At 54.1% G+C, this 14,329-nt stretch overlaps 1 protein-coding gene across 2 annotated transcripts; it reads left to right on the forward strand.

Moving 5' to 3' along the window:
* Nucleotides 1-2,142: 2,142 nt before the first annotated feature.
* On the forward strand, nucleotides 2,143-13,288 carry MMP14 (matrix metallopeptidase 14). 2 transcript variants are annotated; one of them, XM_070426333.1, is made up of 10 exons: nucleotides 2,143-2,496; nucleotides 7,500-7,648; nucleotides 7,896-8,018; nucleotides 8,382-8,686; nucleotides 9,164-9,332; nucleotides 9,596-9,749; nucleotides 9,927-10,065; nucleotides 10,185-10,335; nucleotides 10,786-10,901; nucleotides 11,256-13,288. In XM_070426333.1, the coding sequence occupies exons 1-10, from the start codon at nucleotides 2,392-2,394 to the stop codon at nucleotides 11,585-11,587; spliced, it is 1,743 nt and encodes a 580-aa protein (XP_070282434.1). In that variant the 5' UTR covers nucleotides 2,143-2,391; the 3' UTR covers nucleotides 11,588-13,288. The 2 variants fall into 2 exon arrangements, with proteins under 2 accessions (XP_070282434.1, XP_070282442.1); XM_070426341.1 differs by having other exon boundaries at nucleotides 9,164-9,329; nucleotides 9,569-9,749.
* The last annotated feature ends 1,041 nt before the right edge of the window (nucleotides 13,289-14,329 follow it).

Raw genomic sequence — 14,329 nt, forward strand, 5'->3', positions numbered from 1 at the left:
TCTCTTTTTCCCAGCATTGTTGTTGTTGTTCCCCATCCATCTTCAGAGCAAAAGAGCTTGGACCCCAGGAAGAACAGGCTATAAGGGCACTGCCTGGAAGGGCTCCCTTCCAGTTCAGGGGTATCTTGCTCTGGGATATTTACCCCTCCTTTGCAGGTCTTAGGACTGGCCCAACTTTGAGCAGTTACTGCTCTGCAAACATGAAAAGGGGGCCACAGTTTACTTGGTCTTAGCCACCATTCAAGCTTTGAAAAACCTATACACAGCTCAGTCTGCATCCAGTTACACATTTAATAAATGTTTCGATGAAAAAGACTTTCCAGCTGAGGTCCATTTCTTGGCAAGAAATTGGAGAGAGGACTGTCCTCCTGGCCCCAATTTACATAAGGGGCCCTGGAGATACTCCACCCCAAAAACAGCCTTGTGGGTTAGGGATATCCCATATACCTCCCACAACCCTGTTAGCTGCCCCCCAAGGCCCAGGAAACCTTTTACAGGAGCATCAATGGGCTGCCTCCTGTACGCCCCTACTGGGGATCAAGCCTGAAACCCAGGCATGTGCTCTGCCGGGAATCAAACGTGGGACCACTTCTTGGTGCAAGGGACAACTCAACCAACTGAGCCACACTGGCTGGGCAAAACTTTCATTTTATTGCTCTTGGATTCTGTGTGGAAAAACCTTTGCTCTCATTACAATACAGAACACTGGACTTTTTTTCCCATTTTCATGTCACAAACTTGTGTTAGTTTCTGGATCTCTAGGATTTCTGGAGTTTCTTACCTGACCTAATTTCTGTCCAGCCTCCCAGTTATTCCTTCCCTTGCTTTCTTTCCCTCCCTTCTTCCCCCCAATACCTCCTTCCCTTCCCCTCTCTCTGACCAATGTAATTCTTGGGTCTTAGATTTCGCTGATGGTTGAGTTTTCTGTCTCCCACACTTTTCCTGCTTGTTGTTCTGCCTTTCCAGATCTAGTTCTCAACCTCTTATCTGTCTCCCTTTCTCAGCTTTAGCCTGCCCTCCCCCTTCCCTGCATACCTCCACCTTTTGTTCTCAGAGACTAGTCTGTCCTTGAAGGAGATTTTACCCTTGAAGGAACTGCCTCCTTTTCCAGGATAAGGAATTAAATCCTTAAGTTCCAACTTCCAACCTCCCTTCTAACAATTGCACCAAACTTGATTTGCCTCTACCCAGAGTCCATGGCCTTGCACCCCTCTCCTCCCCAACCAGTTCTAATTTAAGGATCAGTCAGATTGCAAGTGGCATAGTAAAGGGAGCCCATTTGTTTTTCTACAAGGATGGGACCCTCCCCCCCATCCAGTGTGGTTGTGGGGTTTATTGATGGGTAGTTGGGTTTTGATATTGTTGTGTGTGTGTTTTTGTTTGTTTGGTTGGTTGGATTTTTTTCCTATTGATTTCAGAGAGGGAGAGAGAGAGAAACATCAATGATGAGAGAGAATCATTGATTGGCTGCCTCCTGCACGCCCTGCTATGAGGATCGAGCTGGCAACCCGGGCACGTGCACTTGGCCAGAATCGAACCCGGGACCCTTCAGTCCACAGGCCAATGCTCTATCAACTGAGCCAAACTGGCTAGGGCTGATATTGTTTTTGTTTTGTTTGTTTGCAACAGGGACAGGTGGTTGTCAAGAATAAGAGACAACGATTCAATTTGGTTTAGTCACAGGGCCCAACAGACAATCCCCCTAACCCAGGTCTCAGGACATGGAAGACCCCCCACCACATCCCAGACTCTGAACTTGTTTGCCCCAGCCACGGAGCCTCCCAGTACTTCCCATCTGAGGTGAGGCAAACGCTGAATACCAGAGGAATCGAGCCATCCAAAATATGCCTAGCGGGGGAAGTCTCCCACATCCCGTCCCCTTGGACCACCCCCCCCCCCCCCACACACACACACACACACCACACTCACAGTTCCTTGCTCTCGGCTGTGGCCTCAACCCCTGGAGATGGCAGCCTTTACCACAGAAAGTCAACTTAGGTTTGGTTTTTCCTTTTTTTGGTTTTTTTTACCGGGCTCTTGGCTGTAATTGGACTCAGGCTGAAACAACCACGTCCGCACCGGGAAAGGAGGGCATTGGGGCGTGGGCGGGAGGAGAGGCTGTGGGATAAAGGGAGGGACCAGAGGAGAGAGCAAGAGAGGGCTCGCCATCTAGTTCGCCGACTAAGCAGAAGAAAGACCAGAGAAGGAGGGGAGGCGACGAGCAGACAGGCGCGCTCGGGAACCAGCGCCTCCTCTCCCAGCGGACAGCTCTCCAACAATCCCAGCTCGGTGCCTCCGGGAGACAAAGGCGTCCGAGGGAGGGGCGGCGCGACCCCCAGGCCGGGCCCCGCCGCGGAGCCGCACGCCGGTCTGCCCGGACGGCCACGGACCATGTCTCCCGCCGCACGGCCCGCCCGCAGCCCGCTGCTCCCTCTGCTCGCGCTCGCCGCCGCGCTCGCCCCCCTCGGCTCGGCCCAAAGCAGCTTCAGCCCCGAAGTAAGTGAGCTCCGCCGGCCCGGCCCGCGGAGGCGAGCCCGGGGTCCCCCAGGGGACAGCCCCCTTCGGGGAGGAGGGCTCTCCAGGTCTCGTCGGCTCCGGCCTGCAGGACCCCCTCCTTTCCCTTCCCCTCCTCATCTCCAAACTTCCCAGGAGACCCAACTTTTGCCTCCTCCCCCCACCCCGCCGCCGCCTTCTTTCCCACTGCTTTCCTGGGAAGAACTTTACAGCCGGTCAGACCCTCGCCCGCCGCCCCAGACCCCACCTCCCCGGTCCCCGCTCTGCGCTCTGCACTCTGCGCTCCGCGCTCAGCTCTGGAACCAGTTGGGAGCCTGAGACCTATTTGGACTCCGCTCAGATCCCGCGCTGTCTTGGTTTCTTGTCATGTGCGAGAGTTTGCAGTTTCTGCAACTTTCCAGCTCTCCCGCCCGCGCTGACCGGCGCCGGGGAGGCCAGGAGGGCTCGGGGGGACCGTGGCCTCGGGCCCCCACGCTGCGTCCGCTGACCGCTCCCCGCTCCCCGCTCCCCGCTCCCCGCTGGCGCGCCCTCCACCCGCGCCTGAGCGCCCAGGTGGGGCCGCGGGTGGACGGCGGAGCGGCCCCGGCCCCCACCCGCCCCCGCCTCCCGAGCGGATCTCTGGGTCCCGGCCCCCGAGCCCTGGCGTCGAGGGTCCCGGCGCTGGCGCCCTGGCCGCCCTTCCGTCCACACAAAGCTCTCCTTGTGAGCGGGGGCTCGCCGGGGCCGCCGCCTCCTCCCCTGCCCCCCGCCCCTCCGCGCCTTTAGGCCTTTTTTTTTGTTGTTTTTGTTCATTGTTTTTCTGCGTTAATTGCATGGAAACTGGGGACGTCGCACAGCGGGGAGTGGGGAGAGGGCCTGGACCCGGGCGCCCACACAGGTCTTGACCGACTCCGGTGCCCCCCACCCATTCGCCGACGTTGGCCCACCCGGCCAGGAGGAAGTCGCGTGGGAGTTGTCTGAGGAGGTTTTTCCTCTCTCTCCCTTTTATTTTGGGGTGAAGGTGGGAGACGGATTTGATCAGCGTCTTATTTTGGGACATCCCAACCCACTCAGCCCTGCCTGGGTGCCTGGGCGCGGTCTGGAGGGGCTGGGAAGTGCCCGAGAAGGGGGAGGGGATCTGGACTTGGCTCCCTCCGACCCCTTCGGTGCCCTGGTTCCATCCCCAAGGAACCATCTCTCCAGAAAGAACACACTCTCTGCCCTGAAAGGCTCTGAGGCTGAAAGGAAAAGGTGGCCCTAGGAATGGGGGTGACCAGGAAGTGTGAAAACCTGCCCTGTGGCCAATCCTGGCACTGGCCGGGAGGAGGAGGCGAGGAGGCGTCCTCTTTCCAGGCATGAAGTGTGCACCGAGGCCTGAAAGGAGAGCTCTCAACAGTAGGAGCCTGGGCATCTGGGGGCAGCCCACTGCCATCATGGCCTGCCCTGCCTTCTCCCTGCCCCTGCCCCGTTAGGCCCCCTAAGGGAGGGGCTGCAGCCCTGTCTCTGCTTTAAGTGGGTCATGGGCAGTCCCAGTGTCAGAACCACCCTTTGCTTCTGGGCTCTGGAGGGGTGGGAGGCAGAGGGAGGGAGGAGCAGGCCCAGAGGCTCCCATCCGGGCCTGCTGGGGAGCCAGAGATCGCCCCCCATACCCCCTCGACTCTTGGGCCAAAGGTGGGATGGGTTCCCTTGACTTTCCCTTAGGGCAGCAGTTTTCAGCTGGCCTGCAGCATGCTGCGGCTCACTGTTGTGCCGCAAGAATTTTAAAACTCGTGCAATACCTGACTGTTTAGTCAGGGCCATTGACCTCTTTTCCCTTTGATTGTCAAATAACAAATGACAACAGCCAACACAACAATAGCCGTCCAGTGTGAAGGTATCAAAATTATACCTGTTTGTCGGATCGGCAAAAAATATATTTTGTGGTGTGCCACAGAATTTTAGTAATTCGTTTATGTGTGTCATGAGATGGAAAAGGTTGAAAATCGCTGCCCTAGGGCAGTGGTCGGCAAACTCATTAGTCAACAGAGCCAAATATCAGCAGTACAACGATTGAAATTTCTTTTGAGAGCCAAATTTTTTAAACTTAAACTATATAGGTAGGTACATTGTTATTAACTTAATTAGGGTACTCCTAAGGCTTAGGAAGAGCCACACTCGAGGGGCCAAAGAGCCGCATGTGGCTCGAGAGCCGCAGTTTGCCAACCACGGCCCTAGGGGAATACCTTCCACCACTCAGTTTTCAAGACAAAGCCAACCAATAAAGTTCTCTGACCCAACGGAGTTGCTCCCTCTCCAGGCCGAGCTGGGGTGGCCCAGGCCTCAGGCAGCCGGGTTCCTTCCACCAGGCCTCCGTAGTCCTGCACCAGCTTCCGAACAGCCCTCTCCTCCCTGTCTGGCACTCAGCCCTGCCCCCACCCAGCCGCAGACACAGGAGTCCTCTCTTCTGTGGTTCCAGTCCCAGGCTCTGTGGTTCTTGCTTTGCTCGGAGCTGGCCCCTGTGAGGGGAGAAAGCCTAGGCGTGGAGGAGTGGGGCAGGGCACCTCCTTTCCAAGCTTTTCAGTTCCCTTGACTCCAGGGATGTCCCTTTTTTGCCTAAGTCTCTACTTTTAACTATTGGGTGTGGGGTGGAGGTTGTGGGTGTGAATGTTTTCATCTGCCTGCCTTCCTGAAAGACTCATCAGGGAGAGGGATTTATCCCAGAGCTCTTGGCTGTGGATTCTCCCCGCCTGTCTGCCACGCACCCTTCTGTCATCCTGTCCTAGAATTCCCCTCAGGTTTGCTTCCTGAGGGTTCAAGAGGCCTGACCTCAGTTCTCCTGACTTCCGGTTCCACTTAGGTCACTACTCCTTCCCCAAAGCTGAACTCCTACCCAGGTCATAAGCCTGGGGTGTGTACCGTGCAGGTGAGACTAGGGGCACAGAGAGTCTCCTGAGTGCTCAGGCATATGCCACAGCAGGCTTCCTGCGGGCACTAGCTGAGGTGTCAGCCAGCACAGGTCAAGGCAAGCATTCATCTGTTGGAGAGAGGCCCACGCCTGCAGCACCCTTCTCTGCTCCCCTCTGGTGTACCAGGGGTTAAACTTCACTCCTTCTACCCTTGAGGTGGGGCCCTGGAGCAGGTGGTGCTAGGGTGACTCTGGCCAGGCCTGTTGGCTGGGGAAGGGCTGGGTTGTTTACATCTCAGGCCCTACCTCCATCATCCTTGGGGGATCACTTCCCAAAACCATGTTGCAATTCTCTTTTTTTTTTTTTAATTTTTTTTTTTTTGTTGTTTCAGAGAGGCAGGGAGAGGGAGAGAAATAGAAACATCAATGATGCCTCCTGCACACCCCCTACTGTGGATCGAGCCTACAACCTGGGCATGTGCCCTGACCTGGAATTGAATCATGATCTCCTGGTTCATAGGTCGATGTTCAACCACTGAACCACACCGGCAGGGCCCATTATTGCAGTTCTTGCCCCTGCAGGCTCAGGTCCCCAATCAGCTGCTCCTGAACCACCTCTAGCCCCTATGCAAGAGTACTGTTTCATCACTGGGGCGTGTGCCTAAAGGTGAAGGGCCACATGGAGATTTATCCTAATAATCTAGGGTGGAGGGCACAGCACCTAACACCGGTAGCCTCAACCCCTCTGCACCTCAAGCTCCCATCCCAGGCAACGTGCAGCCCCTCTGGACTGCTTAGGAAAGCAACACTGGATCAGGGACCAGCTGTCGGGGTAGCATCTCCTTGTAGGAAAATCCAAGTATTTTCATATCCCATATATAATTTGCCTCGTTTTACTTTTCAGGCTTTAGGAAAATATTCCATTGCTCTTACAATAAAGGTTGATTTTTTTTTCTCAATGAGGTTTTACAGGTTTGTTTTGTTTTTTGTTAATCCCCACCCAAGGATTTTTTTCCATTGTGTTTTTTTTTGTTTGTTTTTTGGGTTGTTGTTTTTTTAGAGAGAGTGGAAGGGAGTGGGAGAGACAGAGAGAAACATCCATGTGAGAGAGACACATTAATTGGTTGCCTCCCAAATGCGGGGACCAGGGATTAGGGCCCGGAATCGGAATCGAACCCAGGACACTTCAGTCTGAGGCGACGCTCTATCCACTGAGTAAAACCAGCTAGGGCTGTCCTTTCAATCAAACACCAAAAACCTAACTTTACTTTAAGGCGCAGGGGTGAGGATTATAAAGGCCTGTGGATTCATTTGGTCTGGCCCTGCCAGGGGATTAGGGGTGCGTTAATTAAATGTTTGGCCAAATATTGCAGTCTAATTTTTAAGTTGATAATTTTGTATGGCCCGAGAATGATGTTATAAGTATTCAAATGGCCCTTGGCAGAAAAATGTTCCCCACCCCCGCTTTTATATGTCAGCATTTATATTATACCATTCACAACGTACCTAAAATAAAATACAGTCACCGAGTATCCACCTCACTCCCGTCTCCCACTCCCTCTACTGTGATCCTTAAATGGACAGTGCAGGTCCCAGGCCCTAGGTCAGATGCCGTTTGGATGGAAACAGTGGCAGGATCCTGGCTCTGGCTGCATCACACTTCTCACCACCTGCAGAAGCCCCAACTTCCCCTATCAGCAGCCAGCCTCAGCCCTAGCTCCTTTTCTGCCTCCTTTCTTTAAAAAAAATCTCAGCTATGAGGGTCCTGGGATCCCCCTCCCAGGAGGGTCTCACGCCAGGCTCAAGAGTGGAGCCCCTCAGTCTCTCCCCTCTCTACCCTGAGAAGACATCTGAGAACTCAGTTAAATTCAGTTCCCATGAAGACAGCTGTAGCCAAAGTCCAGAGCTGAGGCCTGCAGCTCCAAGAGGACAAGGCATACTGGGGCCAGAGCCAGAATTCAGGTCCAGCCCTGGAGTTCCTCCAGACCCACTGCCAGAGCCAGGCTGGAGGCTCACTGCCCTCTCCTCAGCAAATGGAGGGTGCGTGCCAGGTAACGTGAGGAGGCGGAGGCTTCCCTTGGGCCAGGTGGGGATGCTCTAAGCCTCATCCCTTTCCCTACAGGCCTGGCTGCAGCAATATGGCTACCTGCCCCCTGGGGACCTGCGTACCCACACACAGCGCTTACCTCAGTCACTCTCAGCTGCCATCGCTGCCATGCAGAGGTTCTACGGTCTGCAAGTGACAGGCAAGATGGATACAGACACCATGAAGTAAGTGCTGGACCCTGGCAGGGATTCTGCCCAGCACACACTGACGAAACACTGAGCACCACAGAAGTTGCTACATGAATGCCTGACTCGTGCCCCTGTACCTCATCGCCACATGCTGATCCTGAGCCTTTTTATTCACCCTAACCTTCCTCACACTGACCCTGGGCCCAGAAAGTCCCCCTGTCCTCCAAAGACCTTCCTCTTTCATACACTATACTGACCCGTCTTCACACTTCAACTACCTCAGGGCCATGAAGCGCCCCCGCTGTGGTGTTCCAGACAAGTTTGGGGCTGAGATCAAGGCCAACGTTCGAAGGAAGCGCTATGCCATCCAGGGTCCCAAATGGCAGCATAACGAGATTACTTTCTGGTGAGTCTAACAGGCAAGTGGCCTTACTCACATCAGGTTACCCTTCCCTCTCAGTTGTGCTTACGGAGACTCAGAGGCATCTTGCCACACTCACCTCTTCCTGGGATGCATCCTTGGGAGTGGGGAGGAAGATGGCTGTAACCCTGAGAGAGATACAGCCTGTAAGGGAAAAGGGGTGCACCCCAGGGCCAGAAAGCCAAAGCCTGAGGGTCCCTGAGCTCTCAGTACTTGAGGCAAAGGCATCTGGAGGTGGCAAAGGTGGCTGAGCAGTTCCGTCAGACTTGGGAGAGTACAGGGAAGGAGAATTTTGTCCCTTGTGATCCTAACATACTCTAATCCTCTCCGCACGTGGCTGGACCTCAGCATCCAGAATTACACCCCCAAGGTAGGCGAGTATCGCACCTATGAGGCCATCCGCAAGGCATTCCGCGTGTGGGAGAGTCACACACCGCTGCGTTTCCGAGAGATACCCTATTCCTACATCGAGAATGGCCATGAGCATGCCGACATCATGATCATGTTTGCTGAGGGCTTCCATGGCGACAGCACACCCTTCGATGGCGAGGGTGGCTTCCTCGCACACGCCTACTTCCCAGGCCCCCACATCGGAGGCGACACCCACTTTGACTCTGCTGAGCCCTGGACTGTCGAAAATCAGGATCTGAATGGTGAGCCCTGGGGAGAGTCAAAGATCATTTGTACAGAGTTCTCCTGCCTCCTCCCAAAACCTCATACCCCAAAATCTCAGGGCTACCAGGGACCACAAAGATCTCTGGGTCTGACTTCCAACAAAGCAGGAATCCAGTTTTAAACTATTTATATGTGGTTCCTTCTCTCGCCCAATAATTGATTTCTTAGGCAATGACTTCAAAGCCTCCCCATCACCTGCTTATCCAGACAAATGTCATCCTGGGAGAAAGAGGCCCAGATAGAGCCCTCAGCTTCCCTCAACACAAGTCTCCTGGGCTTGGGATCTAGTCCCAGAGCACGCTCACCTCCTCCCAGAAGAGCATGGTGGTTTGGTGGCTTTTTTGAGTGGAAAACAGCCGGCAGGCTTGGGTGTGAAACTAAAGCCTCTGATGGGAAAGCTGGGAGCCTGAGGGGAGGGATCCCGGCCGCCATCACAGTCTCTCTCCTCCCTCCAGGGAATGACATCTTTCTGGTGGCCGTGCATGAGCTGGGCCATGCCCTGGGCCTCGAGCATTCCAGTGATCCCTCGGCCATCATGGCGCCCTTTTACCAGTGGATGGACACAGAGAACTTCGTGCTGCCCGATGATGACCGCCGGGGCATCCAGCAACTTTATGGCAAGTAGTCCATGCCCACATCTGCTCCTTTCTCTCTGCTCCTTGCCTGTGTTTTCTTGGCCTTCCTGTTTCTTCCCGTCGCCCCACATCCCCCTCCTGACTCTGCCTCTATCTGCTCCCACTTTTGAGTCCACCTCTTCTGTTCTTTCCTAGCTGATTGCTTCAGCCTCTCTCTACCCTTTCCAAGGGCGTTGTCTGCCCATATGCCTGTCCTTTCCTATCCCTCTGCCACCAAGTCTGAAGTGCTCCCCTGTTCTCTGCCCCAGGGAGTAAGTCGGGCCCCACCAAGATGCCCCCTCAACCCAGGACCACCTCCAGGCCCTCTATCCCTGATAAGCCCAAAAACCCCACATATGGGCCCAACATCTGTGACGGGAACTTTGACACTGTGGCTGTGCTTCGAGGGGAGATGTTTGTCTTCAAGGTGAGAGGAAGAAGTGGGCTGGTTTGGAGGACGAAAGGGCTCCATGACCGGGAGGCAGGGTGGAAACAGCAGCATGAGGACTAAAAACGAAAACGGAGGCAGTGGGGGAGCTTCGGGAACTGAATCTGGGGACTAAGGGACAAGACATAATGTACTCTTACGTCGACTGCCTCCCAGGAGCGCTGGTTCTGGCGGGTGAGGAATAACCAAGTGATGGATGGCTACCCAATGCCCATCGGCCAGTTCTGGCGGGGCCTGCCTGCATCCATCAACACTGCCTACGAGAGGAAGGATGGCAAATTTGTCTTCTTCAAAGGTAACCAGGCCTTAGTCTTTGGGTCTGGGGAGTCTCCCTGGATGAGCAGATTCCATTTGACTCCTCCATAGACCCTAGAACCCAAGTGGACCCTACATCCTGCACTTCTGTCTCCCCAGGAGATAGGCACTGGGTGTTTGACGAAGCTTCCCTGGAGCCTGGCTACCCCAAGCACATTAAGGAGCTGGGCCGAGGACTGCCTACTGACAGGATTGACGCCGCCCTCTTTTGGATACCCAATGGAAAAACCTACTTCTTCCGGGGAAACAAGTAAGACCTTAACCCCTTGACCCCAGGCCTGCCTCCTCAGCTACCAGATTCCCTCAATTCTGGAGGAAGACCCACTTTATGCCTGGGTTGTTTCCCTGGAGAAGGAGTTGGCTGAGCCTCTGTTGTTGCCTAGCAATGAGCAGCCTCCATTGGGTGCTGAGTGAGTGGGAAGTGACCGGGTCACCATTTCAGACCTGGTCATTTGACGCCTCCTGCCCCGGCACCGTGCCTCCGCCCCAGCAGCCTAGCACTGTCATTAAGGGCTGCTGGTGGCTCCTTACAGCCTGGGCCCTCCCTCCCACCTTCCGCTGCTTTCAGCTGTAGGCCCTCATTACTCAAAACCCCTGTCCACAGCCGTCCTTACCTTACTGGTGACTTCAGTCCCGGGTCCTGCTGCCCTCGGAGGAAGTGCCCAGTGTCCAACCACTTCCTTCCTCTCCTCTCCACCAGGTACTACCGTTTCAACGAGGAGCTCAGGATGGTGGAGAATGACTACCCCCAAAACATCAAGATCTGGGAAGGAATTCCTGAGTCTCCCAGAGGGTCATTCATGGGCAGTGATGAAGGTGAGAAGGGCCTGGGAGGTGTCTGTGAGGGGAGGATCGGAACAAAGAGTTAAGAGAGAGGAAGAAGAAAGACGGAGAGTATTGTGGGAAAATAATGACAATGATAATAAGGTGGAGCCTTTGCCATGGGTCAGTCACTGGGCTAGTGCTTTCCATGTGTCAGACCCCGTAGACCCCACCACTCCTCCAACCTGGTACTAGAATGACCCCGTTTACAGCTGAGGAAACTGCTGTTAGGAGAGGTTAACTCAGCCAGCCCCACACAGACAGATTTTCTTTCTGCTCTTCTCTCTGGGTCTCCTGGATGCCGCCCCACCTGTGTCTTCTTTGCCACCTTCTTGCTGACCCCTGCAGTCTTCACGTACTTCTACAAGGGGAACAGATACTGGAAATTCAACAACCAGAAGCTGAAAGTAGAGCCAGGCTACCCCAAGTCAGCCCTGCGGGACTGGATGGGCTGCCCTTCCGAGGGCCGGCCGGACGGGGGGACTGAGGAGGAAACGGAGGTGATCATCATCGAGGTGGACGAGGAAGGCAGCGGGGCGGTGAGCGCGGCCGCTGTGGTGCTGCCTGTGCTGCTGCTGCTGCTGGTGCTGGCAGTGGGCCTCGCAGTCTTCTTCTTCAGACGCCACGGGACCCCCAAGCGACTGCTCTATTGCCAGCGGTCCCTGCTGGACAAGGTCTGACCCCCATCGCTGCCCACCCACTCCTACCACGTGGACTTTGCCTCTGAAGGCCAGTGGCAGCAGATGGTGGTGGGTGGGCTGCTCCCACCTGATCCAAGCTCTCTCCCCACCCCGCCTCCCTTCTCTGTTCCATGACTGGCCCCTCCCACCTCAACCCTGGCATTGCTTCTTCCCTAGATGGGTCCCCTGGGGGCTGAACAGGGGCCACCCCTTCCAGTCCCTGCCCCTCAAGGGCCCCTGTAGCTTGGTGTATGTCCAGCCCCATCTGAATGTCTTGGCTCTGCACTTGAAGGCAGGACCCTCAGACCTCACTGGTAAAGGTCAAATGGGGTCATCTGCTCCTTTTCCATTCCCTGACATACCTTTAACCTCTGAATTCTGACCTCAGGAGGCTCTGGGCACTCCAGCCCCAGCAGGCCCCCAGGTGTACCCAATTGGCAGCCTCCCACCACTCTTTCTGGCTAAAAGGAATCTAACCTTTTGTCGGGGGGGAGACCCTGAGAGAGGGTGAAGGGGTAGGGCTGCATAGCCACCGTAAGACCTAGGGAGGAAAGTTCAGAGAGGATCAGTCTTCTCCACAAAGATCTGCCTCTCCCCATCCTTCTGCCCCCAAGAACTTCATGGAAGGAGCCTGAGCCATTATGGAGTGAACTGAGGCTGCAGAAACCCTTGACAGCCCTACTCTCCCAAATGTTAGCCTCGGATGCGGATGTCAAGGTTGGAAGAGCTGAGGCCAGCGAGTGCAGTTATTGGGGTGAGTCTCTATAGGAAGAGACTCAGTCCGGAGCCCTGGGGGTGAGCCTCAAGGCCACAGAGAAAGAAGCTTGCTTAAATGCAGGCAGCTGGGGCAAGTGCCAGGGGCAGAGCAGTCAGAGGGGATAGGATGGGACCAAAAGGAGGTTCAGCAGGAGTGGACAGCTGAAGGTTGAGCAAGCCATCGGGGATGCACAGGGTGGACTGGTACCTGGGGGAAGGAACATTTTATTGGCGCTAGAGGAAGAGCCCAAGAAAGGCACACCTGCTCGCTCAGTGCCTTCCCTCTGACCAGATAGCATAGAGGGGAAGAGGAAGGGGAAGGAGCCCAGAAAAAGGAGCAAAGATGGCTCATGTGAGGACTGGCAACTGGCCCTTTATGAGAGTAGCTACCTAGCTAGAGAGCAGAAAGCTCCCAGCAGCAGGCAGCACCGAGTCAGCAAGCCTCAGAGAGAGCAGGTGCCTGTGCATTTCTTGTTTCTTGGTCAGGTTACCTCCTCACTTCCTGATGCCCCACCCCTCAGCCCATCCTATCTGTGTCCTGCCCTCCCCTCATCCCCACCCAGCCCATCCATTTGAAGTCTCCTTCAGCCACCTAAGGTGGTCATGGTACTGGGGACTTGGGAAAGTGAGAGACCCTTCTGGGAGTGAAAAGAGAGGGAAGTCAGGAGTGGGGCATTGGGGGGGTTGGGGGAAAATGGGGTGAACGGTGCTGGCAGTTCGGCTAAATTTGTCTTGTTTGGGTTTTTTGTTTTGTTTAATGTATATTTTTATTATAATTATTATATATGAATTCCCTTCAAATCGTTCCTTTTTGTTAACAAGGGGCATGGGGAGGGATGGGGGTGGGGGGGCAGAGGCATTGACCCCAGGAACCTGCAGGGCGGGGCTGGGTCAGTGCCCTCTAAGGATATTTTTGACCTTGTTCAACCTTTCCACAAAAAATAAATGGTGTTTCACATTCCCTGTGTGGCTTCAGTTCTCTCATAGGGTGAATGGGATGTGGCTATGAGGGCAAGAGGAAAGGAGAGTCCTAACCAGTTTGACTCAGAGCATCGGCCCATGGACCGAAGGGTCCCAAGTTCGATACCAGTCTAGGGCACATACCTCAGTTGCAGGCTCGGTCTCCAGCCCGGTCAGGGTGCATGCAGGAAGCAAGCAAATGATGTATCTCTGTCACATCAATGTTTCTGTTTCCCGCTCCCTCCCACACGCTCTAAAAATCAATGGACTCTTCCTCAGTGAGTTTTGGAAGATTGTATTTTTCTAGAAATATGTCCATTTCATCAAGGTTGTCCAATTTGTTGGAATACAGTTCTTCATAGTATTTTTTTTTAAATATATTTTATTGATTTTTTTACAGAGAGGAAGGGAGAGAGATAGAGAGCCAGAAACATCGATGAGAGAGAAACATCGATCAGCTGCCTCCTGCACATCTCCCACTGGGGATGTACCCACAACCAAGGTACATGCCCCTGACCGGAATCAAACCTGGGACCCTTCAGCCCGCAGGCCGACGCTCTATCCACTGAGCCAAACCGGTTTCGGCTTTATGGTATTTTTTTTACGATCCCTTGTATTTATGTGGGGTCAGTTGTTACTTCACCTCTTTCATTTCTGATTTTGTTTATTTGGGTCGTCTCTCTGTTTCTTGGTGAGTCTGGCTGGAGGTTCATAAATCTTGTTTATGAAATAGACATCTTCCTAGAAAAATACAATCTTCTAAAAATCAGGAAGAATCAGAAAACCTTAATAGGCCAATAACTACTTATAAAATTGAAGCAGTAATAAAAATTTTAAAAAACTTCCAGCAAACAAAAGCCCTGGTCCGGACAGCTTCACGGGGGAGTTTTACCAAACATTCAAAGACGAACTAACACCTATACTCCTCAAACTATTCCAAAAAATCCAAGAGGAAGGAACAAGTCTAAGCTCTTTCTAAGAGGCTAGCATTATCCTAATTCCAAAACCAGATAAAGAGACTACAAA

Source organism: Myotis yumanensis, unplaced genomic scaffold (genome assembly GCF_028538775.1).
Source record: "Myotis yumanensis isolate MYYU_CA2020_CCGP unplaced genomic scaffold, mMyoYum1.0.hap1 SCAF_1, whole genome shotgun sequence".
NCBI lineage: Eukaryota > Metazoa > Chordata > Mammalia > Chiroptera > Vespertilionidae > Myotis > Myotis yumanensis.